General features: G+C 48.6%; 1 protein-coding gene across 1 annotated transcript; it reads right to left on the bottom strand.

Annotated features, from left to right (window-relative positions):
- Positions 1–15,564: 15,564 nt before the first annotated feature.
- EIF2B5 (eukaryotic translation initiation factor 2B subunit epsilon) lies at positions 15,565–22,854 on the bottom strand. Its single transcript, XM_075556122.1, has 16 exons — positions 22,553–22,854; positions 21,825–21,949; positions 20,783–20,968; positions 20,520–20,697; positions 20,350–20,430; positions 20,113–20,190; positions 19,573–19,885; positions 18,667–18,812; positions 18,353–18,494; positions 18,134–18,235; positions 17,926–18,033; positions 17,666–17,756; positions 17,278–17,401; positions 16,477–16,602; positions 16,087–16,197; positions 15,565–15,955 (listed from the first exon to the last, which is right to left on the bottom strand). Exons 1-16 carry the CDS (start codon positions 22,742–22,744, stop codon positions 15,896–15,898), a joined length of 2,163 nt encoding a protein of 720 aa, XP_075412237.1. The 5' UTR covers positions 22,745–22,854; the 3' UTR covers positions 15,565–15,895.
- Positions 22,855–25,121: the final 2,267 nt, after the last annotated feature.

Genomic DNA, 25,121 nt, shown 5'->3' with positions numbered 1-25,121 from the left:
AGGACACGGAACAAGGGATATCATTGCTGACGTCAGATAGATCGTGGCTGAAAGCAGAGAATATCAGGAAGATGTTTACTTGTGTTTTACTGGCCATGCCAGCGGTTCTCAACCTGTGAGTCAAGACCCCCTGAGAGGTCGAACGACCCTTTCACAGGGGTCACCCAATTCATAACCATAGCAAAATGACAGTGATGAAGTAGCAACAAAAATAATGTTAGGGTGGGGGTCACCACCACATGAGGAACTGGATGAAAGGGTTGCCGCAAAAGGAGGTTGAGAACCACTGGACTATGCAAAGGAAGTCGACAGTGCGGATCATTACAAACTTGGCTAGCCTTGAGAAGAATGGAAATTCAAGCACACTTCCTTGTGCTCGTAAAGAACCTGTGCGTGGATCAAGAGGCAGTTGTGCAAACAGAACAAGGGACTACTGTATGGTTTTCAATCAAGGAAGCCATGTGCCAGGGTTGTGTCCTCCCACCCTACTTACTCAGTCTGTATGCTGAGTAAGTAATCTGACAAGATGGACTACGTGGAGAAGAATGTGGCATCAGGAGTAGCGGAAGGCTCATGAACAAACTTCGATATGCAGATGATAGCCTTCCTGGCTGAAAAGGAGGACTCCTTTTCTGATGGAGTACTCACTGATGGAGATTAAAGACTACAACCTTCAGAATGGATTATACTCGAACATAAAGAAAACCTAAATCCTCACAACTGTACCAATAGAAAACATCATGGTAAATGAAGAAAAGATTGAAGTCAATGATTTCATTTTACTTGGATCCATAATCAATATCCATGGAAGCAGCGGTCCAAAAATCAAGTGCTATATGGCATTGGGAAAATAACACACACACACACACAAACGGTCATTGAGTTGATGACAACTCATAGTGACCCTATAAGACAGGGTAGAATGGCTCATGTGGGTTTCTGAGACTGTAACTCTTTCCAGGAGTAGAAAGCCCCATCTTTCTCCCTCAAAGTAGCTGTCGGTTCAAACTGCTCACCTTGTGGATGGCAGTCCACCTCGTAACCACTGTACCACTATGCTTCCACATACATTCAGAGTGTATAAGACCGCTTTAAAATGTTGATGAAAAAATTGTTAACGAGCAAAGATGCCCCCTGGAGGACTAAGGCCAGGGATTTTCAATCACCTCATCTGCATATGAAAGCTGGACACTGAATAAGGATGACCAGGGAAGAAGTGATGCATTTGAATTATGGTGTTGTCGAAGACTACTCAAAGTACCGGGGACAGACAGAAGGATGAACACATCTGTCTTTGAAGAAGTACGGCCAGAATTCTGTTAGACGTGAGATAGCAAGACTTCGCCCCACCCACTTTGGGCCTGTTAGCAGAGGAGAACAGTGCCTGGGAAAGGACATCATGTTGGGTAAAGTAGAGGGTCATCAACAGAAAGGAAGACTTCAGTGAGATGGATTGGCACAGTGGCCGCAACAATGGGCTCACACGTAACAAGCATAGGGAGGACGGGGCAGGACGGGGCCGTGTCTTGTTCTGTTGTGCATAGGGTCGACATGAGTCGACGAGAGCCTACTAGACAGCGCCTAACAACAATCGTGGCATTCGCGAGTCTGTTGGCACGGTGCTTAAGAACTTGGCTGTTCACCTGAAGGTTGGTGGTTCCAATCCTCCAGCCACTCTGCAGGAGAATGAGGTGGCAGTGTGTTTCTGTGAAGCTTGACCACCTGGGAAGCCCTCTGGGGCAGGGCCACTCGGCACTGTGAAACTGCTGAGTGGGAATCAGCTCTAGGGTACACAATAGCAGTGGCATGATTTTGGCCATGAATGAATCAATGTTCCCTGCAAAGCCAGTACGCTTGTGTCGTTTCTTTTGTGATTTTTAACCGTTTCCTGGCATTTATAATTCCCTTACAGTTTTATTTGTTTTGCTTATTATATGCTGTAATTATCCCCTTCATCTATGTTTTCCCTTTGGCCTTTGTGGGTGGTGTATAACTTTGAATAATAGTCGTATTAACTGGTCTGTCATGAAGGCAGATATTAACTGACTGCTGGCAGCATTGCTTTTCAGAGTGGGTCTTGGAATGTTCTTTTTGATGATGAATGTGGTGTCATTCCTCTTTGTTATTCCCGGTATAATAGATGTAGTACAGTAAGCAGCAGTCCAATACTTGATAGGGCTCCTCTAAACACACAGCCTTTGTAACTCCCACTAAATGACTAGTGGGGGACGACACAGAGAGGGTGTGTGGAACTCCAACTTAGGAATTGGTTAACTTGACCATTCTGCTGGGCATAAAATGAGCCACCGCAGAAGGAGGAATGGAGATCAAGAGAGAAGAGCCCGAAGTGGAACATGTCACTTGGATTCTGAGATCCCTGTAAGTTGAACCTCCTTGAGCCAGAAGATAGGCAGCTGTGACAGCAGAGGAGTGGTGTGCTGGTTAGATTTTATGGTAACTTGATGGTGCCTGTGTGGAGGGAGGGGTGGGGTCTAACCTGTCTATCAGGTGGTAGCCTGCTAATGCCTCCCTTGGGGTGTGGCCTTTTTATAAGGGAGACAGAATAACTCTCTCTCCCTTGCCCTTCCTCTTGATCTTTGCTTGGGTTCTTCTGTGTCTGACTCCAGGGATGGCCCCCCATGGGTCACTGACCGTGGCAGCTGGGAGCTGTTGGTACCCTGCTGTGTTCCCATAGACCTTGGATCCAGGAGACTCTGCACCTGCCAGCCTGCAACCTCCCTGCTTCTGCTTCATTGGCCTGTGTGTACACGAGTGGCAAGAGGACTTTGGTTGGCATCAAACACATGAACTTGACTTAGACTGGATGGAGATGTCTTATTGATATCAGATTACTACTTGATATTGAGTTCTCTCTTATGCATATATAAGTGTCACTGACTTTGTTTCTCTAGATAACTACCCCCGCCCACCCCAAAGAAAGAAAAGAATTCACTGCTGTTGATTCTGACTTATAGCGACCCTGTAGGAAAGAATAGAACTGCCCCTCTGCATTTCCAAGACTGTCATTTTGCCGGGACTAGAAAGCCTCATCTTTCTCCCACAGTGTGCCTGCTGGTTTTGAACTGCTGACCTTACAGTTATCAGCCCAATATGCATAGGGCATAGTGTGTAACCCAGTCTAACACAATTGGCAGAGCAGCAAAACTAGGAGCACAAGGCGCAATGGTCGTCCTCCCAGCCTACAGACTGAGAAAGTTGAGGACACAGAGAATTCCCAAAAGATGTTTACCTGTGCTTTACTCACGACCCAAAGGCATTTGAATGTGCAGGTCACACCAAACTCTGGGGCATGTTGCAGCAGATGGAATGAGAGCCTTTGACAGCAGGCTCAGTTGCTGAATGAGGTACCTCCAGGTACTTAATAGGTGGAGCTGGAGCCTTTGGATTGAGCCTTTGCATTGAGACTTCCTTAAGGTGAAGTGGCATGCCTTCGGGACATCTGTTGGCAGTGCTGACAGCTTTATGACATTACCTGAGGAGCACAGAAGCCAAGGGCCACTTGACTAAGAGGCTGGTCACTAGAGAGGTGTGCCTGTAAGAATGGCTGAGAAGAGGCGTTCCTAACTGAAGAACTGTATCCTGATCATTTCCCAGGCTAATTGTAACCTTTTAACTTCCTTGTTAAACCCCATCATCATGAGTTAGGCCTGTGAGTTCTGGGTGGTCATTGTAGTGAATCATCAAACTGAGCAGAGAAGTAGGAGGTGCCATGGATGGACAGTTGGTGTCAGAATCCATACAGAAGGTGGTGGTATGGAGTAGGTCTGGCCTCAGACTCATAGGAGTTGGCCTTGGGTGGGTGGTAAGTTTGATTAACTTCCCCGCTTGTGAAGTCAGAGGTGGTACAATGCTAGCCCTAGGTCATTTTTGTAGCAGGTTGCCTATTTTAAAATATGCAATGCCTGTTCATTTCAGCCCCCAAATGCTTAGGTTCTAGATCTTCAAGTATGCAACTCCATTTGTGACGACTTCTGATTTTCCTTGTCACCCCTCCGTACAATCTATTCCAATCACTCACAGCAATTTCCAGTGGCTTCTTTTCATTTCGAGTTAGGCCACACCAGCAACTGAAGGTCCTGACATCCTAAGGGCAACTCTCCTTGAGGAGACAACTCTTCCCGAGTTGTATTTTGAGTGCTTCCCAACCTGAGGGGTTCATTTTATGGACATATAGTCTACAATGGTTTCCTGCTCCCAGAGGCTTTTGATTGGCTGATATTTTGGGAAACATCATCCAGTGCTTCTTCAGTCTATCTTAGTCGACCAACTCTGCTGTAACCTGTTTCTCACAGATGTACGTGTGCAGTGATACTATCCAACAGTATCATTCGTGTCAAACAATTACAACTATGATGAGTGTGATCATGAGGTGTCAATGGGATCAGGTATTAGGCAGCAAAGACCCGGGGGAGGGGGAATCATGTGAGTGAAGGGGGTGGTGCAGGGTGGAACCCCAAAGTCAATCTGTAAGCAATTGGGTATCCCTTTACCGAAGGGTCATGGGGAGAAGACGGACCAGTCAGGATGTGTGTAGCACCGATGAAACACACAGCTGTCTTCTGGTTCTTTAATGCTTCCTTCCCCACCCCCACTATCATGACCCTAATTCTACCTTACAAATCTGGCTAGACATGAAAAACACCCCTAAAGGCCAACAAACAGTCCTAGAACTAACTACAGGCTTTTCTTTTTTGTTGTTCTTTTTTTTAAAAAATGGTTTTGTCATTGGCTTTTTGTTGTTGTTAATGTTTTGTTTTCTTTTGTTGTTTTGTTTTGCTCTGTCTTGTTTTTGTGCATGTTATTATATCTGCAGGTCTGTCTAAATAAGATAGGCTGGATGAATAATATGAAGGAGAAGACAATGGGACTGACGGTTCTGGGGCGACATGGGAGATGGGGACATGGGGGGGAAAGGAAGAGGTGTTAACAAACCCAGGGACAAGGGAACAAGTGACCCAAAATCGATGACGAGGAGGGTGTAGGAGGCCTGGTAGGGCTGGATCAAGGGGTATGTAACCGAGAGGAATTACTGAAACCCAAATGAAGGCTGAACATGATAGTGGGACAAGAGGAAAGTCAAAGGAAATAGAGGAAAGAACTAGGAGGCAAAGGGCATTTATAGAGGACTAAATAGAGGCATGTACATATGTAAATATATTTATATATGAGGATGGAGAAACAGATCTATGTGCATATATTTATAGGTTTAGTATTAAGGTAGCAGATGGACATTGGTCCTCTACTCAAGTAGTCCCTCAATGCAAGAACACTGTTCTATTAAACTGGCATTCCATGATGCTCACCTTCCTGACACGATTACTGAAGATAAAGCAGGTGCATAAGCAAATGTGGTGAAGAAATCTGATGGTGCCCAGCTATCAAAAGAGATAGCATCTGGGATCTTAAAGGCTTGAAAGTAAACAAGCGGCCATCTAGCTCAGAAGCAACAAAGTTCACATGAAAGAAGCACACCAGCCTGTGTGATCATGGCGTGCCAAAGGGATCAGTTATCAGGAATCAAAGAACAAAAAATCAAATCATTGTAAATGAGAGGGAGTACAGATTGGGGACCCAAGACCCATCTATAGGAAACTGGACATCCCCTTACTGAAGGCTTTTGGGTAGGAGATGAGCCAGTCAGGGTGCAGTGTAGCAACAATGAAACATACAACTTTCCTTTAGTTCCTAAATGCTTCTTCCCCCCTACTATCATGATCCCAATTCTACCTTACAAATTTGGCTAGATCAGAGGATGTACACTGGTACAGATAGGAACTGAAAACACAGGGAATCCAGGACAGATGATCCCTTCAAGACCAGTGCTGAGTGATGATAGTGGGAGGGTGGAGAGAAGGTAGGGTGGAAAGGGGGAACTTATTACAAGGATCTACATATAACGTCCTCCCTGGGGGATGGAAAACAGAAAAGTGGGTGAAGGGAGACATCGGACAGTATAAGATATGACAAAATAATAATTTATAAATTATCAAGGGATCATGAGGGAGTGAGGGGAAAAATGAGGAGCTGATACCAAGAGCTCAAGCAGAAAGCAAATGTTTTGAGAATGATGATGGCAACAAATGTACAAACATGCTTGACACAATGGATGGATCTATGGATTGTGATAAGCGTTGTATGAGCCGTCCCCCCTGCCAAAAATGATGTAAAAAAACAAAAATATCTGGCTGGACCAGAGCATGTACATGGGTAGAGATAAGAGCTGGAAACACAGGAATCCAGGACAGATAAACTCATCAGGACTAATATTGAGAGTACCATACCAGGAGGGGAAGGGGAAGGTGGGGGGAAATAGGGAGAACTGATCACAATGACCTACCTATAACCCCCTCCCAGGAGGATGGACAACAGACAAGGGGGTAGGGAGAGACATTGAAAAGTCCAAAACATGAAAAAATAATAATAATTTATAAATTATTAACGGTTCATGAGGGAGGGTGGGTGAAAATTAGGAGCTGATGGTAAGGGTTCAAGTAGAAAGAAAATGCTTTGAAAACGATGATGGCAACAAGTGGACAAATGTGCTTGATACAATGGATGTATTATGGATTGTGATAAGAATTATATGAGCCCCAATAAAAAGATTTTTCAAAACCATAAAACTGATGGTAGTTCAAAAACAATTGCAGTAACTGTAGCACCTTGACAGGGAACTGGCAGAAATTCAAGCTGGGTTCAAAAAAGATTTTGCAATGGGAGATATCATTGCTGATGGCAGGTGGATCTAAGCCGAAAATAAAATACTAAAAAGATGTTTACTAGTGTTTATTGACCACCCAAAGGCATTAGAACGTGCGGATCATAACAAATTGTCAGAGGAAGTCAGCTTCCATCAACTGAAGGGTCAGTAGGTGCGATTGTACAAGTATAATATACAAAGATTACAGTAAAGTCATAGAGAATAGGAAAGCTAGGAGAGAGTAAAATAAAGGAGTCAGACACATTTCATGGTAGCATGCTCCCCTCAGCCCCTCTTGGTGGTCCACATGGAGGTGGGAGAAGTGAGAGAGAGCCTTTACTATCTTGGGGCATTTATAGGTAGCCGTAAGACAGGCATAGTCAGTAGTTACATGCGGCACAAGGTGGGTGGTCTCTACATTAAGGTCCCTGAGCTCACAGGTGAGGAAACCTAATACCTAGATTGGGGAAGGTTTGCGGGAGTTGGGTGACAGGGCCAGGAAGAAGTGCAGAAGGATCATGTCTGCTTCTACAGGGAGATAGACTCAAGCAGATGCTCACTTTAAGGCCACATAGCTGTTCAGGGGAGACTCTGTGGGAATATTTAAAGCCGGATAATGTACTTGGACTTTACCTCCAACTTCCCAAAGTGGAGGCTATCCGACCATGGAATACCAGCTTTCCAGATTCCCCTGTATTACGTTAGGGAATGTAGTCCTCGGCCTGTTTCCCTCAGGGTTAGTTTTCCCACAACAAACGATAGATAATGTTGCACGGGATGGAAATGCCGGAACACTTGGCAGTGCTTCTCGTGTGCGATCTGTCCCCACCGTGGTTCAAGCAGAACACAGGCTACTGCACGGTTCGTACCTGGGAGATGGGCGCTTCAGGATTGTGTCCTGTCCCATCCTTATTCAATCCGTGTGCTGAGCAAATCGTCTGAGAAGAACAGGGCATCGGATGGACAAAGACTCACGAAAGCCCGTGATATGCAAAAGACACACTTTTTTTTTTTTTAAGACACAATCTTTTTTACTCAAAGGGGACTTGCAACACACACTGATGATCAAAGAGGACAACCTTCAGTGTGGATTACAACTCGTGCAAAGAACACAGAAATCCTCACAGCAGAACCAATCGACAACAGAGATACATAGAGAAAGTAGTCACTATTTCTTTTTACTCGGATCTACAATCAACACTCAGGAAAGCAGCAGTCAAGAAATCAAATGACCGAGTCCATTGGGCAAACCTGCTGCACAGGTGTTAGACAGCAGTGATGTCACTCCGAGGGCTCATGGGTGGGGTGCCTGACGCAAGCCTGGGCACTTTTAATCACCTCACATCCACGCAAAAGCTGGACAATGAAGAAAGCTCGGAGAACGGATGCACTGAATCGAGGTGTTCGTGAAGAATACCACGGATGGCCGGCAAAATGAACGCGTCTGTCCTGGACTAAGCACAACCAGAGCGCCCCTTAACAGGGAGGGTGGTGAGATGCTGTCTCATGTCCTTGGGGACATGTATCAGGAGGGATCGATCCTGGAGAAGGACATCATGTTTGGTAAAGTGGAAGGTCAGCAAAACAGAAGAAGACCGGGAGATGAATTGACCCTGTAGCTGCGACATTTGGATCAGTGACTGCAATGGTGGTCATTTCAACAGAAACTGAAAACAGTCATCCCTAGGTGGCACAAACAAGTTACACACAACTTCTAACCTACGGGTTGGCAGTTCAAACCCATCCGATTATATTGTGGAAGATAGACCTGTTGTTTTAGTTTTTTTTTCTTTCTTTTTTTTCAAGATTACAGTAAAAATTCCTACAGAACAATTCTGTTCGGTAACACATTGGGTCACCAGGAGTTGGGACAGACTTGATGGAAATAAACAACCACCTACTGGTAATTCTTCCCACAAAGTTTAATTGGTTACTCATGCATGTGTTCATTCACTCAAACCTATTAGATAAGCCATCGGTTCCATTTTTCCCAGGGAGGCATATTCCATTCACATGTTTTGATCTGCACCTTTAACTGACTCCACCTGCAGAATTGCTGTCATCCTCAGAATTCCCTCCACTTCTCTGAAGTAGACCCATTTCCTCAATATTTCTGTATTTAAGTAAAGCCCATCTTTTGGTAGCCTCCAAAAGAAAGGATAGGAAATACATTTTTTTTAAATCAGGAATTTGTGTACCTGAAAATGTGATTCCGAGTTGAAAATAGTTTTCCTTCATAAATTTGAAGACATCGTGTTATTGTCACTCAGTTTTCAGTGTTGCTACTTCATAGTTAAGATTCTTAGTGGCATAGTGGTTACACATTGGGCTTGTTAACTGCAAGGCCAGAAGTTTGAAACCACCAGCTGCTCATCAGCAGAAAGACGGGGCTTTCTACTCCCCTAAACAGTCTTGGCAACTCACCGGGTCAGCTCCACCCCATCCTGCAGGGTCACTGTGAGTCAGCATAGACTTGATGGCAGTGAGTTTGGACTTGCCTTTGATGTAGCAGTTGGATCCCTTTATTTTCCTGAAGCCTCAATACCAGACGGATTTTATTCTCTCAGGGAGCCCTACCTAGGAAGCTCTCCGTGGTCCCGAGGGGCTGAAGTGTCATTGCAGGCCTTGGTGAGGCTCTTCTTCATTGCACTCAGCTGCGTGGGCCCTTCTGGGGAGATGTTCAACCGTCATCTGTTGACTGCTGGGGTAACAAGGTCATTCTCCCTGTCCTCCTCTTGCGCTTCCTGTGAATCTGCAGCTGGACCTCTGGATGGACCCTTTACATTTCTTGAGATTTCATAATTGAACTATGGATTCTTATAATATCTGTAAGAGCTCCCAATAAAATGCAAAATAGATAAAATTAAGGATATAAGGGAGGGAAAAATAGTAAAAACTTTAAAAATATATATCATTTTATTGGGGGCTGGTACAGCTCTTATAACAAGGGATACATCAATTGTATCAAGCATATTTGTACATATGTTGCCATCATTGTTTTCTAAACATTTACATTCTATTTGAGCTCATGGTATCAGCTCCTCTTTTTACCTTCCCCCACCTCCCACCTTCATGACCCCTTGATAAATGATTATTTTCATATCTTACACTGACCTTTGTCTTCCTTCCGCTACAGTTTCTTTCCCCCTCTCTTCATCCCACCTTCCCCCTACCCTCCTGGCAGGACTACTCCCATTTCTGTTCTTGAGGGGTTTATCTGACCTGGATTCTGTTTGTCCTGTGTACATGCTCTGGTCTAAAGGCAGCACTGGGGCCATGATAGTGAGGGGTGAGGAAGCCTCAAGGAACCAGAGGAATAGTGTGTTTCATCGGTGCTATACTTCACCCTGGTGGACTCATCCCTTCCTCGCGACCTTTCTGTGAGGGGAATGTCCCATTGTCTACAGATGGGTTTTGGATCTGTGTTCAGACCCCACCTCATTCTGAACAGTATTTTTTTGTTTGTTTTGGGTCTTCTGATGCCTGTTACTTGCTCCTGTCAACACCACATGATCACACAGGCTGGTGTGCTTCTTCCATGTGGGCTTGTTGCTTCTCTGCTAGATAGCCACTTGTTTAACTTCAAGCCTTTTTTCTTTTAGCTTCAAGCTTTTAAGAAGCCTGACGCGCTATCTTTTTTTTAAAATGTTTTATTAGGGGCTTATACAACTCTTATCACAATCCATACATACATCAATTGTGTAAAGTACATCTGTACATTCATTGCCCTCATCATTTTCAAAGCATTTGCTCTCCACTTAAGCCCTTGGAATCAGGTCCGTCCTCTTTTTCCCCCCTCCCTCCCAGCTCCCCTCTCCCTTATGAGCCCTTGATAATTTATAAATTATTATTTTGTCATATCTTGCCCTGTCCGATGTCTCCCTTCACCCCCTTTTCTGTTGTCCGTCCCCCAGGGAGGAGGTCACATGTAGATCCTTGTAATTGGTTCCTTCTTTCCAACCCACTCACCCTCTACCCTCCCAGTATCGCCCCTCACACCCCTGGTCCTGAAGGTATCATCCACCCTGGATTCCCTGTGCCTCCAGCTCCTATCTGCACCAGTGTACATCCTCTGGTCTAGCCAGACTTGCAAGGTAGAATTCAGATCATGACAGTTGCGGGGGAGGAAGCATTTAGGAACTGGAGGAAAGCTGTATTCTTCATCGGTGCTACATCGCACCCTGACTGACTCATCTCCTCCCCTAGACCCCTCTGTGAGGGGATCTCCAGTGGCCAACAAATGGGCTTTGTGTCTTCACTCTGTACTTCACCCTTCATTCACTATGGTATGACTTTTTTGTTCTGATGATGCCTTATACCTGATCCCTTTGACACCTTGTGATTGCACAGGCTGGTGTGTTCTTTCATGTGGGCTTTGTTGTTTCTGAGCTAGATGGCCGCTTGTTTATCTTCAAGCCTTTAAGACCTCAGACACTATCTCTTTTGATAGCTGGGCACCATCAGCTTTCTTCACCACATTTGTTTATTCACCCCCTTTGTCTTCAGCGGTTGTGTTGGGAGGGTGGACGCTCTATCTTTTGATAGCTGGGCACCATCAGCTTTCTTCACATTTGCTTGTGCACCCATTTTGTCTTCCGTGATTGTGCCGGGAGGGTGAGCGTCACAGAATTCCAGGTTGTTAGAACAAAGTGTTCATGCGTTGAGGGAGGGCTTGAGCAGAGGCTGAAAGTTCATCCATTTCCTCAATGTATTGCCATATAAATATATGTACCTATGCCAATACCTCCTTTTATGAATTAATATATATTTATATAAGTGCACACCTATGGAAAACACTTTTAAAATAAGGCAAAACCAAAATAAAGTACAACTTTTTGTAATTAAAAAAAGTTCTCACCTTTTTGCAACATGACTTCACCTATTATATGTATCTATTAGATAGTCGTAGCTTTCAAAACTCGGATGGTTGTATCATGAAACATCTCCCAGCTACTTGGTTCTCTAGCCCTTTAGTTCTCAATGGAAGGAAATATTTAATTTACAAGCTTTTCCTAAAAAATTGCATTCCAATTCTTCCCTCTCACATTTTTCTTTTTTTTTTAATTTTTTTTAAATTTTAACAATTTATTGGGGCTCATACAATTCTTTTCACAGTTCATATATATACATACATCAATTGTATAAAGCACATCTGTACAGTCTTTGCCCTATTCATTTTTTTCTCTTTTCATCTTTTACATTTTATTAGGGACGCATACAACTCTTACCACAATCCATACATATACATACATCAATTGTCACATTTTTCATATGTACAATATCTCCACTTCCCACCTTTTTGTAGGCTCCTCTGGATTCTGAGATTCCCTATTTTGTCAATTTCCATGTTTTTATTTTTGTCTACTCTTTGATGTTGGAAACGGTTTTGTCTTCGAATGTTTGATGGTTCATGTGTGTCTACTCACATTTAAGACACTCAGGGGCAGTTCCACCTTGCCCGTGACAGGGTCACTATGAGTTGGCGTAGACTGGATGGCAGTGAGTTTGGTTTTGGTCAGAGGCACAGTGGGTCCTGTTGGATTACTAAAGGAAAAAGACCAGTGGCTCAAATCCACCAGTCAATCCTGAGGAGAGAGGAAGAAGTTTGCGTCTGTCAGTGTAGATCAGAAACCCTCTGGCACAGTTCTACTCTGTCCTACAGAGTCAGAATCTATGATGGGCTGAGTTTGGAAGAACAGCAGATTGGAAGCTTTGTCCATGTACAATTCATATTAATTTAGGGTGGTCAAAAGTTTAGAGCTTTGTTGAGGAAACTGAAAATGTATTGAAGGCCTTTTTCCGCAGCTGTTTGTTTAGTTTCATTACTCATATTTCCACTGAATCCCTTTTTCAATCTCACCCTGAACACCTCCTGCTCCTGGCCCCACCCCCAGTGCCTGCTGCCTTGTCCAGAGGTGCGAAAATCCGAGGGATTCTCATTTAATATGCAGGTATACATTGGCTTTCCAACCTGCACATTCATTGCCTTTGAGATTAAGGGAAGCTTGTGTAAGCATTTCTCTGATAAATTCCTCCCCACCACTCTCCAGGGAGCGGGACTCCTTTCTCCTGTTGGGACAATCTCCCAGGTCGACTGGATGAGGCCAGGTCCTGGGAGTTAACGCCCTCCTAGGTGCCCTTCATGGTCTCTCCAGCTCAGCCCACTGCTTACCCCTGGACATGCTGATCCCCTTCTGGGTTCAGAGGGCACATTGACTTGCTTCATGTTACTCATGATTTCTGCAGGTGGACCCCAATTGAGCCAGCCAGCGCTGGCATCTCTCATTGTTGTGACCTCATCACATGCCTTTAGACATCCTCATGGACCTTCGGGAATAAATCAGTCCATGTGCATAATTCCATGTTAGAAACCCTTTGCTTTACCCCCTTCTTTTATTTTCTATATCTCAGGCCACTCAAAAGCACCCCAGTCCCATACCTCCCCCAGCATGACTGGAAGGCCTCTCTCCCTCCTAAACAGTCCTGCGGGGCACTTCAGGTCTCTACCATTCAGAGGCCTCATGGCTACAGTAGTTAAGTGCTCCGGACAGGAGCCATGTGCTGGAACGCTTGCCTGTTGGGCTAACGGCAAGGCCTGCATGTTGGAAACCACCAGCTACTCCGAAGGAGAAAGATGGGGCATTCTACTCCCATGTGATCTTGGAAACCTATAGGGGTCTTCTACAGGGAAACCTGTTCTATAGGGTCACTAGGAGTTGGGAATCACATGATGGCTCTTTTTAGTAGGTCCATAAAGAGGTCTGGTGAATTGGGCTCTTAGTCATGAAGTCAGCAGTCCAACCCCCCCAGTAGCTCCTTGAGAGAAAGAGGCTTTCTACTCATTTTTACTGTCCTATAGGATCATTGGAGCCCTGCTGGCCTAGTGGCTACACAGGCTGCAATCTCCAAGGCCAGCAGTTCAAAACCACCAGACACTCTTATAAATAGTTCCAATCTCATACACTCCCAAGGGGCAGTTCTATCCTGTTCTATAGGTCACTGAGTCAGAACTGCAATGATGGCAGTGAGTTTGGTTTTTTGATATTGGGTCCACGAAAGCCCTAACGACATAGTGCGTTAAACCCTGAGCAGCTAAGCACAGGTCAAGGGTTCTAACCCACTAGCTGCTCTGCAGGAAGGGATGAAGTGTCTTCTTCTTCTCAGCCCTAAGGGTCACTAAATTGAAACCAACATGATGGCAATGGGATATTAGGCCTGTAAGAGGCCCTAGTAGTTCTGTGGATTAAGTGTTGGTTGGGCTAACCACAGTTGTCAGTTCAGATCTACCAGCTGCTCGGTGGAAGAAAGATGAGGCTGTCTGCTTGTGAAGACTGACAGCCTAGGGGACTCAATGGAGCAGTTTTACCTTGTCCTGTAAGATTCTGAGCCACAGTCGACTGAACAGAGTGGGTTTAGTAGGTCAATGGTGTAACATTCTTTACTGTTTTCCAGGAACAAGACTCTGGACACAGTAGACATGGAGACTTCCTGAACAAGAAAAGCAAATTCTCTCCCCATATAGAAATATCCCATACCTTTACACCCTAAGTGAAATTTGGTATTGTCTTCTTCAGCTTACTCTTTTCCACCCAACTAAAATGAAGGCACCTATTTGTGGTGCTTGGGAAGCCCACCCACTGGTGACAGCCACCCCAGCTAGTGTCAACAGGGCTCATCAAGGCCAGACAAGCGGCAGAAGGGTGGCTCATGGCCGACACAGCAGAGGATTAGACTTCAGTTCCGGCATCTAACAACAAATGCTGCCTCTGCTCACTGAAGCACCTGATTAGTGACGTAACCTGCGTGTCAGGTTCCTCAGCCGGCGTGGAGATAAGACCCCTTCACAGTCCCATGTGAGGGTTAGCGATGAACGCGTGAAAACTTAGCACTGAACAGTGAGCACACACTCAGCTGGGAAGCCACTCCAGCCTTCCCTTCCTGTAGTCTCAGGCTAGCACTGCTGGCTGAAAATGTGGAAGCAGAAAGAATTCTGGATTTTAACGCTCAAGTCCTTAGCTTTACAACTCAAGAGAAACACAACCTTCCCTAGGAGAAAATTTCCCTGAGCTTCCCAGACAGGCCGTGCTGTATCCGCTGGAGCAGGAAGAGGAGCGGGACTGGCAAGCTGTAATGGGTTCGTGTGGGTTTGGCATCACGTGTCACTCTTGGTGGCACGGACTACAGCTAGAGGAATATGGCTTACTCTGGAAATAGGCTGTTACACCGCTCCAGCACCAAACGGGGCACCAGATGCTAAAACCCAAACCCGCTGCCATTGAGTTGATCCCGACTAGTAGTACCACTATACGGCAGACAGAACTGCCCTGTGGCTTCCAAGTCTGTGAATCTTTACGGAGCAGGCCTCCTTTTGCCTATGGAGCAGCTTGTCGGCTTTGAACCACTGACCTTGTGTTTAGCTGCCCAGTGAAAAATCCACTAAGCCATGAGGGCTCCTTTCATTTGTCCACCAGCACACCAACTCAAAGTCTCAAACAAAACCAAACTCACTGCCAGTCAACTCTCACAGAGACAAGACAGGGCAGGGCAGGACACAATGGCCAGTTTTTTGAGACTGTTAACTCTTTGTGGGAATAGAAAGCCTCATCTTTCTCCCAATTGGTCTACAGATACTGGAAAAGAATCCGAGTCCCCCAGTACCCTTATGTTGTTTGAATGGCCAATCCAGAAAGCACCATTGTATCTACTAGTGGCCGCAAACACCACCCACTCCGTTGCCCCGCCCTCCAGGTGTCCAGTAAAGGTTGCCGGGTGTGTCCAGGATCCCAAACTCCCTGGTTAAATACTTCAATGGCTGGTCAGTCAGAGACAGAGAGAAAGCAAACACACCCCTCTCACTCTTTTAATCACTAACCAGAACAAGCAGCAGAGGGGCCCAGCTGCTCTCTGCTGTGCCCCATGGGAAAACCAGAGCACCAAGCTGTCCCTCTGGCCTGCCTCCAATGGCAAGACTCGTTGGGCTCTGCCCTGGGCAGAGCCTTATTCCAGGGCAGCGTCCCTAATCCCAACTCCCCAGGCAGGTCTGGTTGCTGGCAGTGGGAAGAATACTGTAGTTCCAGTCTCTCCTCCTTTAAGCCTCAGTTTGGCCTGTAGTCTCTCGTCCTTCTGCAAGCAGCTCCGCCTGGCCCTGGCCTGGGAGCTAGGGGTAGCAGTGTGACTTCAGTCACCCTCCGATGACTCCTCTTCAGCCTCTTTTAGCCACTGGATGAAGCGCTGCAGCTGTAGGGAGAGAGACCCACAATCTCCTGTTCACTCAGTGTGAGAACAGCCCCGGTGCCAACCCCCCTGGAATGCAGGGTGTCCAGAGCGGGGATCCAGGAAGAGGAAGGAGGGGGGGCAGCCCAGCTCACCTGCTGATTCTTGCGCAGTTGCCTCCCCTTATCCGTCATGTCCCTCTGGTTGAACCAGCTTAGGATCGTTTCCTCAGCCAGCACCTCCAGCTGGTAGAACGCCATCAGCACCTGCAGAGGGAGGGACGGCACATGCACAGGGGAGCTCAGGGGCTTTGGAAGAGAACATGGACAACAGAGGGGAGTGTGGGCTTCTCTCAGCTTTGGGGGCAGGTCTACGCTCTGGACCTTGAGAGAATTGTCCTGTCCTCCCCAGCCCCAAGCCAGGCCCTCCATGGCTGCCTCACTAGCCTGGCTCCATGCTGCCCTTTCCAAGGACGGTCTCCATGGGAAACACCAGGCCCTGCTGCAAGGCAAAAGCAGGACTATGGGACCTGAGGTGGTACTGACCTTGGCCATGCACGGACCAAGAACTTCATGTTCCAGGAAGAAGTCCTCGAGGGCTGCCAAGGCTTCCAAATGGTCCACCGCACGCTTGATGTAGTTCCTGAAAACGGGGCTCCAGGCTTTGAGTAGCTATGGACGGAAGGAGCAAGACACGGCCATATAACCCTGAGCTTGGCCTTCCCATGCACAGATGATAGCGGTGTCACACCGGTGGGGATGTAAGAGGGAAACAGGTGGTACGGCCCTATGGAGTCACGTCAGAGGGGCTTGGGAGTTGCTGGCAGCCAGGGCTGGGAGAAAAAGGCTTCCTGCAGATAGGAAAGAAGGCTAATTGCTACCTCAAAATACCTATTTCCTGCCTAAAGGTCCATCTCTATTCTGGACCAAATTCTTTTCCATCGGAGATCTCAATACACCAGTCTATTCCGGGTCTACTTTGCGGGTGGGGACAGGTGTCTAGTATGGTCCCAGGAGTCTGGGGGTGTAGGAGATAACACAGTGGGCTGCTAACTACAGAGTCAGCAGTGTGAACCGATCAGCAGCTCTACAGGAGACAGATGAGGCTCTCGGGAAGGGACAGGGGCAGTTCTGCTTGGTCCCATGGGGGTCAGAGTCTGGTGTCGCAAAGGCCCCCAAGTACTAAAGCCAACTTGACTCCTGCAGACCGCTCTAAGGAAAGAGCAACCACAAGTCATGTCTACCTCAAGGCGTGCGACCTCCTCCTCCTGCCTTTCAAGTTGACACGGTAAGGATGTGGCTCTCTCCCGCTACCACCCCCTCGGGCCCAGCTCAGTGTGTGCTCACTGGAAGCAGCAGGGCATGGTAGCGGTTTGGGTCGAGCAGGGTGTCCATTTGCTGCAGGGGGAATTCCAAGACCACGTGGATCAGCACCTGCATCACCTCCTTTAGGCTTATGTTGTAGGCATACCTGTGGGGAGACGAGGCTGGCTCGAGCGGCCTCTTGGGCCCCCAGCATGCTACAGACAGGACGCTGACTCTGGCGTCAGATGGGACAAGATGGTTCTAGATGGGGAAGTCTACGCTAAGGGTAGAGCCTGCTAGCCTTCCTGCTCCAAGTGCTCCTAGTCTGGGAGAGGGAGGGAACGGACTCCTACTTGGAAGCAGTGGCTGCACCTGCCTGGGAAGGAGGCCCTGTGGGGCTGGGAGAAGAACCGGAACCTGCTGCTCTTACTTGAGAGAGTTGATCTCCAGGACTAGATTGTCACAGGAAATGTTCTCCTCTCGGCCCCGTTGCAGGGTTCCCAGCACCTCATTCTGGAACACTGGAACCAAAGCGAGAGTGAGTTCATGGGCAGTGTTGCTCCAGACATTCTCAGCCAACCAGCCTCCTTCCAAGGGGGAACACAAGTCTTTGGCTAGTTGATCCTGCCAAAGAATAAACGGGAGATTTTCCACTGCGGTCCGAGAGACCCTGCTCCCCTGGCCACTCACCCTTGATGTCATCCAACTGTGGGGAGCCTGCCCGGCTGTCCGGCTCCTCAGAGTCCAGGCTGTGCTCACTCTCACTCTCACTCTCCTCGTCCATGCGGAGCTGAAGGCCTGAGACCCACCAAGGGTGAGAAACAAGCCCACACAAGGAACGAACAAGGAACCCCTGCCCCTTCCACACAGTCCCACACAGCTGGAGGGGAGGGCTCACCCCACAGATTTTGCTGTGGCTCCTCCTCTTCCTCCAGGCTGGTGTCTGCTGTTTTCCAGAGGTAGCCCTGGCCGGCCACACCCACCTCAGCTGGATTGTAACCTGGGACAGGCACTGACCTTTAGGGCAAGGCCAGCAGAAGCCCGGGCCTCGCCAGGACACTCTGGCTTGCTGGGGGGCAGAGCCAAACACACGACGCCCCACACCCGCTGAGCACACCTTTCAGCTTGATGTGCTCTTTTTCTTGGTCAGCCCCAGAATCGTCGCTGAACTGGCCGTCATCCTCATCCTCCTCTGCGTCCGGAGGGTGCAGGGAGATCACCGAACCCTCGGGCAACACGACGTCGGGGCCCACCACCACCTAGAACAAGGGGTGGGTGACAGCGCCATTAGCTTGTTGGGGAGAAGGCAAATGCCACCGCTGGATGTGGACAATGTTCAGGCTGGATTAGGGTAGAGACAAGGCAGGGCCCTCTGGCTCAGCACAACCACCCCTGACCTTAGGGCCCGTGTGCAGGACAGAGCAGGCTCACCTGGGAAGTGAGGACACAGTGCGGCTTCAGTGTGACTCGCTCCTTGACCTCAGCGTGGTCACAGAGCACAGACTGATGGATCTGTGCTCCGGCCGCCACCCGGACGCCCCGCCACAGGTAGGCCTGGTCAAGCACCACATTATCACCTGGCTCAGGATGGAAGGACCTCTGGTCACTCAGAACTCCAATGCCAGACACAGCCCTCGTGTAAAGTAGGCTGGACTGACACCAGTGCCCGCCTAGCTCCAGTATCCCACCGATACACCCCAAATCCCTGCTCCCTCTCAAAGCCCAGGCCCAAGAATAGATCACTGCCCAGCCTGACCATGCTCTACAAGGCTCAGAACCACCAAGAACCTGTATGGCTGCTGGGTACCCCCTAAACTTTGGAAGCATACTCATGTCTACAAGTAGAACCAAATGATTTCATTTTTGATACGTTTTAGAACCAGAGTCTTAGAATGGTTTAAAGGGGCAGTGTCAGCAGCAGCACCACAATTCCACGTGAGTTATTATCCAGACGTTAGGCAGCGTAGAAGAACCTAGATTTACAATTGGAAGACTCCAATGAAAATCCCAGGACTGCCTCTCACTAGCGGTGACCTTGGGAAAGACAACCTATTGCAGTCTGTTTTCTTATCTATAAATTGGAGATCCACAACGTACACTTACAAAGTTTTGGTGAGGATTCAGTAAGATAATGTATGGAAAAGCCTTTACAAACTATAATGCACTAAACACCTGCTACTGGCATGCTAACCCTCTACCCTGTCCCGAGCATGAATACAGGGTACCCTGGAATGTGGGGAAGCCACCCACAGCAGGGTTCCTGGAGGTGTGCCCTCCCATCCCCTTGTCCGATCTTGCTCCTAGGCCGGCCGGCTTAACTCCCCCACCTGCGCTCACCAATGTGGCAGCCAGGACCAATGACGCTGTTGGTGATGGAGCAATTGCTGCCAATGACCGTGCCTGAGCCCAAGAGCACGTTCTCCTCCAGGACGCTGCCGTGGCCCAGGCTGACCTCCGAGCCCCGGTAGATGTTGTGGCGGGAATGAGTGCAGCTCTGGCTGGGGCTGTCAGTGAAGTTGGCCTCTGGGGTGAGCGGGTAGACCCATCGTCGGATGACGTCGGCGCAGACGGCTGCATACATGTGGAGGTTGGAGACGCGGGCCCCATATTCCTTGGTTGCTATGTGCATGTGGATCTGGTTTCCTAGGACCTGGGTGATGAGATGGAAAGGGAGGCTGCCCGAGCCAGCACGAGCAGACTGGACGATTATCCCCGCACAACATCCCAAGTTCCCTCTGTCTCTACTTGGTACAGCCAAGTGGCCCAGGCTCTTCTGTGGGTACCGCTTCCCCTACCAGCTCGTTCCCCCTCCAAAGGCTCCGGCTAACAAGCGCACTCCCAGCATGTGCCGAGGTGGCATTGGCAGCTGCCTCTTACCTCCTCATTCACTAACAGGCCCCGCACGAAGTCGTCTCGAGTCTGGTAGTCAAAGTTGTCCGTAAAGAGCTGCGCCACCTGTGGCAGGAGGGCAGGCCTAATGCTACGTGCGTTCTCTGGTGGCAAAGAGAAGCCCCCAAAGACCCATCAGCCCCTCTAACAGTTGGACAGAATCCCAGGGCGATACTGGAGAATAAGCTAACAATAGAAGAGGGCAAGCACCCTATCAGAGTTCACCTGAGGAGAGCAGATGCTGACATGACAGTCCAGTAAATCATAGCACACCTCCACGCCATCTCCACTGCCCTGGAACAGGCTCTGTGGGGAGCGGTGACAGCCGCTTTAGCAGGTCTCACCTGCTGGTCCCCGTCATCGTCCCACCCCATGACCCCCAGACGGTCACACACCAGTGGGAAAGAGAAACGCCTGTGGCCTTGGGTCTTCTGGAAATGGAGAACCCGGTTTGTGACGCTCTCCACTGCCACAACCACACTGTCCTCTTGGCAGCGAGTTGGGTGGCTGGGGGATGACTCTTTGAAGATCATGGTCATCACAGACACATTTTTTTCTAGCTTCCGCCTCAACCTACAAAGGTCAGGAAGAAGGGAGTTACGACAAAACCCAATCCACTGGGCCCCAGCCGTGGCCCCTGCCCTTTCCCCACCCTGACCTGTGTTCCTCCAGAGCCCTGGTCACATTGATGTTGGAGACAATGTCCCCATACACCAGCAGGAAGTCCGAGCGCACCAAGGCCTTGGCATCAACATCCCGGAGAACGTCCCCCAGCGATCGGTACAGGTCTGAGGTAATGATCCGGACCACGTTGAGGGATGTGGGGCGGCACCACTTGGATTTCCTAAGGGGTGGGGGGCAGGCCGGGATACAGGTCATGTGGGCCATCTCCAGTCTTTCCCCCATTCAGCATCCACATTCCATCTCTCTGGCTTTCTTTGGGCTCCCGCCAGCGTCAACTTCAAAGCCACTTATAAACTATAATTACTGCTTCCAATTCTGTGTCACCAGTTGTGTTTTATGGCCGAGAGAGAGACATGGCCATTTCCTCTCCATACTAGGATTCTTGCCCCTGACCATGGACTTGACCCTGAAGTCCTGCTGAGACCAGGGGCATAGAAAACACTCTACGAACACACTTTCCACGCCCCACTTGCCCTTCCGAAGCCCATGCCACATTTCTGAACATCTGCCTGCGGCCAGAATACCATCTTTATTTCCTGAGCTTCCATGATGCCTGAAATTCACTCTTTTTAAGGAAGATTTCCCCAAACATCCGCTAAGTGCTTGCTTTGTGCTTGGCACTAAGCTGAGGCAGAGCTCCCTCTTGTCCCCACGGAGAGGAGCAGACAGTGTTTGGAAGCTCAGTGGAGAAACAGACGATGGTTTGCTTGGGACTTCCATCCTGGAGCCATTAAATACAAAGCCAACCCACAGGCCCAAACTTTTAAAGGATGATTCAGGAAAAACCCAGACGTCATTCTTGACTATTCCTCACAAGAACCCTAAGATGTACTAACTGAGGGCTTTATATGCTCAGCTCCCCCTAAGTGGAAGAAAAGAGAAGCTACTCCTGAGACCTTCCACTGGGATTTGATTAGACACTGTCCCTTGTATATTCCCCTGACTTTGCTACTTGCACCCAAAGAAAAACTAGAAAAAGATGGTGAAAGGAGGGAAGCAAAGTGACAAGGGCTTACAGTAAATGTTCCTTGATCTGAGACGCCTTCCAGCAGCAAAAGACAAAGGTTTCCTGTACCCCTGTGGCGGTCAGGAATTCCAGGGTGTAGTCAATTAGGGCCACATTGGCCAGGGGCAGGAGGGCCTGAAGGGTAGAAAAGGGGGGAAGTAAGGGGGAAAGGGCCCTTTGGGTACCATCCTTTCCCCAAGTGCTACCACAATTTGCACTCCTTGATGAAGGCTTCCATACATTTTAATTTTGCTTTGTTTCTCCCATCCAAGGGTCACCAGGGACCTGAAGTTCACGGTGTGTTCTAAGCAATAGTCTACGGTGGGCAGAGTGCGCATGGAACCCACTTGTCTGGCGCTGGACACAGGCAAGGTCAAACTGTCATCCTAAAAGCCAATCCTGTCTCCAGACACATAAGCACCTCCAAGGCCTTTTGCATCTCCTTTCTTTCCTGGACCTTCCTTCAAAGGGCAAGGCTCCGTGGGGAGGCCACGGGCTCCACAGCCAGCCCGCTTTAATCCTTCCAAGCAGGCCGGAGGTGGAGCGCAGTGCCCAGGTCTGCCAGCCACTCACACGGGCGGGCAGTCATCGCGGCTTCAGACAATCCCTCCGGTCTCCTCCTCGCCGGACACGGCACAATTCGGGGGCAGCGGGTGGACAGACGGCCTGCAGAGCGCACCTCGCAGGGGGCCGCGAGATAACCTGCTCCCGCCCTGCCACCTGGGGGCCCGCGCTCACCCGAGGCTGGTCCTTGGAGATGGGGAAGAAGCGGCGGTTGAAGCTGTCGGCCACCAGGACGGCTTGCAGGGGCGGCGGCGGCTCCTCCTCGGCCCCTCGGCCTCCACCGCCGCCGCCTCCCGGCCTGCTGCCACCACGCTTGTTGGCGCGACTGGCCACCGCGCCAGCCGGCGACACCACCGGAGTCGCCATTTTCTTCTCCCACGGCCACCACTTCCGCACGGAAACGACCACCGCACGCGGCAGGGGTCAAAAAGGACCCAGCGCGTGAAACGCGAAGGAATACCTCCGGTGGGCGGGGACGGGCGACGACGGAGGCGCGCGCATGCGTGTTCCCCAGGCTGGGGGCTGAAGGGGCGGGGGCGGGGCTGCGGCAGCGGCTGTGGTTGGTGGAGGCGCGGGGCAGGGGCGGGGCCTCCGTGTGACGTCAGGCTCGAGCTGCCAGTGCCCTGGGTGTGCGTGTTAGGACCGAGATAGTCAGGCAACCCTCCCCGCAGCCTGTTCACTTGGCCAGGTAGCCGGCTTCCAAACTGCTTGGCGGGGATGAGTGAGTGCTTGCAGCGCTGCATCAGTTTCTGGAAACATTTCGATTGGGTTCCGATCAATTTCTGGAGACTTTGTTTTCCATAAGCTTTTCAGTGCAGCTTATAGATTTATTTATTCTTCCAGTGCTATTGGTGCTATTTATTCTTCCAGTGCTATTGCTATTTATTCTTCCAGTGCTATTGGATCATATGCTACGTCTTGAAATGGTTCTAAGTGTTGGTAGGGACTCTGGGTAATCCTTCCATATTCTTGTGGTGCTTTCTGCCTCATCCAGCATTTTGTTCCTAGAGTCCTTGGGCTGCATTGGTAAATCTGCTGCACAAGACCTCTTTGGAGAAGTCAATCCCCAAAGGACAAATATTGTGTAAGGACAATGGGGGACACTAACACCGAGGGAAATATGACTAGAAATTATTCCCTAACTTATAACAGAGGGAATCTGGAAACCTAGTATTCCACGGTAGGAAAGCCTCCACTTTGGTAAGTTAGGGATGAAGTCCAAGTACACTATCCTGCATTAAATATATAACTGTCTTGGGATATTTGTAGGTAGCCATAAAATATGTATATTCAGTAGTTATATAAGTCACAAGGTGGGTGGTAACCACAGTATAGTCTGAACTCACAGGTGAGGAAACCTAATACCTGCACTGGGGGAAGGCATTAGGAGGGACTGCAGGAGGATAGGGAGACAGAATCAACCATGTGCTCACTTTAAGGCAGCCTAGCTGTTAAGGGAGAATCTATGGGAATGATATTTAAAGCAGGATCATGTACATGAACTTACCAAAGTGGTGGCTTCCCGACCGTGGAACACTAGCTTTCCAGATTTGCTCTAAGTTAGGGAATAAGTCCCAGTCATATTTCCCTGTGTGAGTTTCCCACACATTGTGCTCATGTAGCACCTGTACATGTATCAAGAGTCAGTTGTGTTACTGCATGATGTAAAATTGGGAGGTGTGTGTCAGGATTATATTCTCTCATCATACATACTCAATCTTTATCCTGAGCAAATAATCAGAGAAGTTGGATTATATGAAGAGGAATTCGGCATTAGGATTGGAGGAAGGCTCGTGAGCAACCTGTAATATGCAGCTGACACAACCTTGCTTGCTGACCGTGAGGAGGACTTGAAGCACTTGCTGATGAAGATCAAGCATTGTAGCCTTCAGTAAGGATTATAACTCCTTGCAATATGAAGACCAAAATCCTCACCATTGAACTAATAGATAACATCATATCAAATGGAGAAAAGGTTGAAGTTGTCAAGGATTTCTTCTTGCTTGTGGATCCACAATCAGTGCTTATGGACACAGCACTCAAGAGATCAAAAGTCCCAAGCTCTGATATTTTCCACTGCTTCAGCTGCATGTGAAAGTTGGACATTGACAAAGGAAGACTCAGGAAGAATCAATGCATTTGAATGGTGTTGCTGGAGGAGGCTATTGCAAGTACCATGGACTGCCAAAAGGACAAACTGATCCGTCTTGGAAGAAGTAAGGCCAGAGTGCTGCCTAGAGGCAAGGATGGCAAGACTTTGTCTTACATATGTTGGCATACTGTTGGGAGAGAACAGTCCCTGGAGGAGCTTATCATGTTTAGTCTAGTGGAAGGGTAGTGTTCCGTTTGATGTTTTAATGACTTCCAATTCCCCCAGATTTTTGCTTCGTACATTCCACAGCGGTGATGTTTGCAGCTGTTTCCTTTCCTTTCCTTTTGTTTATTTATTTATTTTGAGTTGTGTCCTATCAGCAATAGGTGTCTGGAAAGCTTTGCTCCATCCATGTCCATTAAAGGCCGACTCTGCTTTGAGGCAGCAGCTCTTTGTCACTCATCTTCTGAGTGCCTGCCACCGCGAGGGGCTCATTTTCTGTCACGGTGTCAGGCAACGTTTTGTTGCTCATTAGCTGGCTTTCCGTGGTTTTCCATGGCTCATCCTCCTGAAGGGGACAGCTTAGTCCTTCTTTGTAGTCTGGAAGCTCTGTAGAAACCTGTTCATCATGGGTGGTCCTGCTGGTGTTTG

Source organism: Tenrec ecaudatus, chromosome 8 (assembly GCF_050624435.1).
Source record: "Tenrec ecaudatus isolate mTenEca1 chromosome 8, mTenEca1.hap1, whole genome shotgun sequence".
NCBI classification, from domain to species: domain Eukaryota; kingdom Metazoa; phylum Chordata; class Mammalia; order Afrosoricida; family Tenrecidae; genus Tenrec; species Tenrec ecaudatus.
Note: the sequence above shows the minus strand (reverse complement) of the source record. Positions and strands in the feature narration are given on the sequence as shown.

What these genes read in the sequence shown, in the direction of transcription:
- EIF2B5 (XM_075556122.1), bottom strand. Translation starts at nt 22,744, where the DNA reads ATGGCGACTCCGGTGGTGTCGCCGGCTGGCGCGGTGGCCAGTCGCGCC. An exon ending in GCCACAGCAAAATCTGTGGG is followed by an intron (nt 18,034 to 18,133) that starts GTGAGCCCTCCC and finishes GGTGGGTCTCAG; the next exon opens with GCCTTCAGCTCCGCATGGAC. An exon ending in ACAGTTGGATGACATCAAGG is followed by an intron (nt 17,757 to 17,925) that starts GTGAGTGGCCAG and finishes CTTTGGTTCCAG; the next exon opens with TGTTCCAGAATGAGGTGCTG.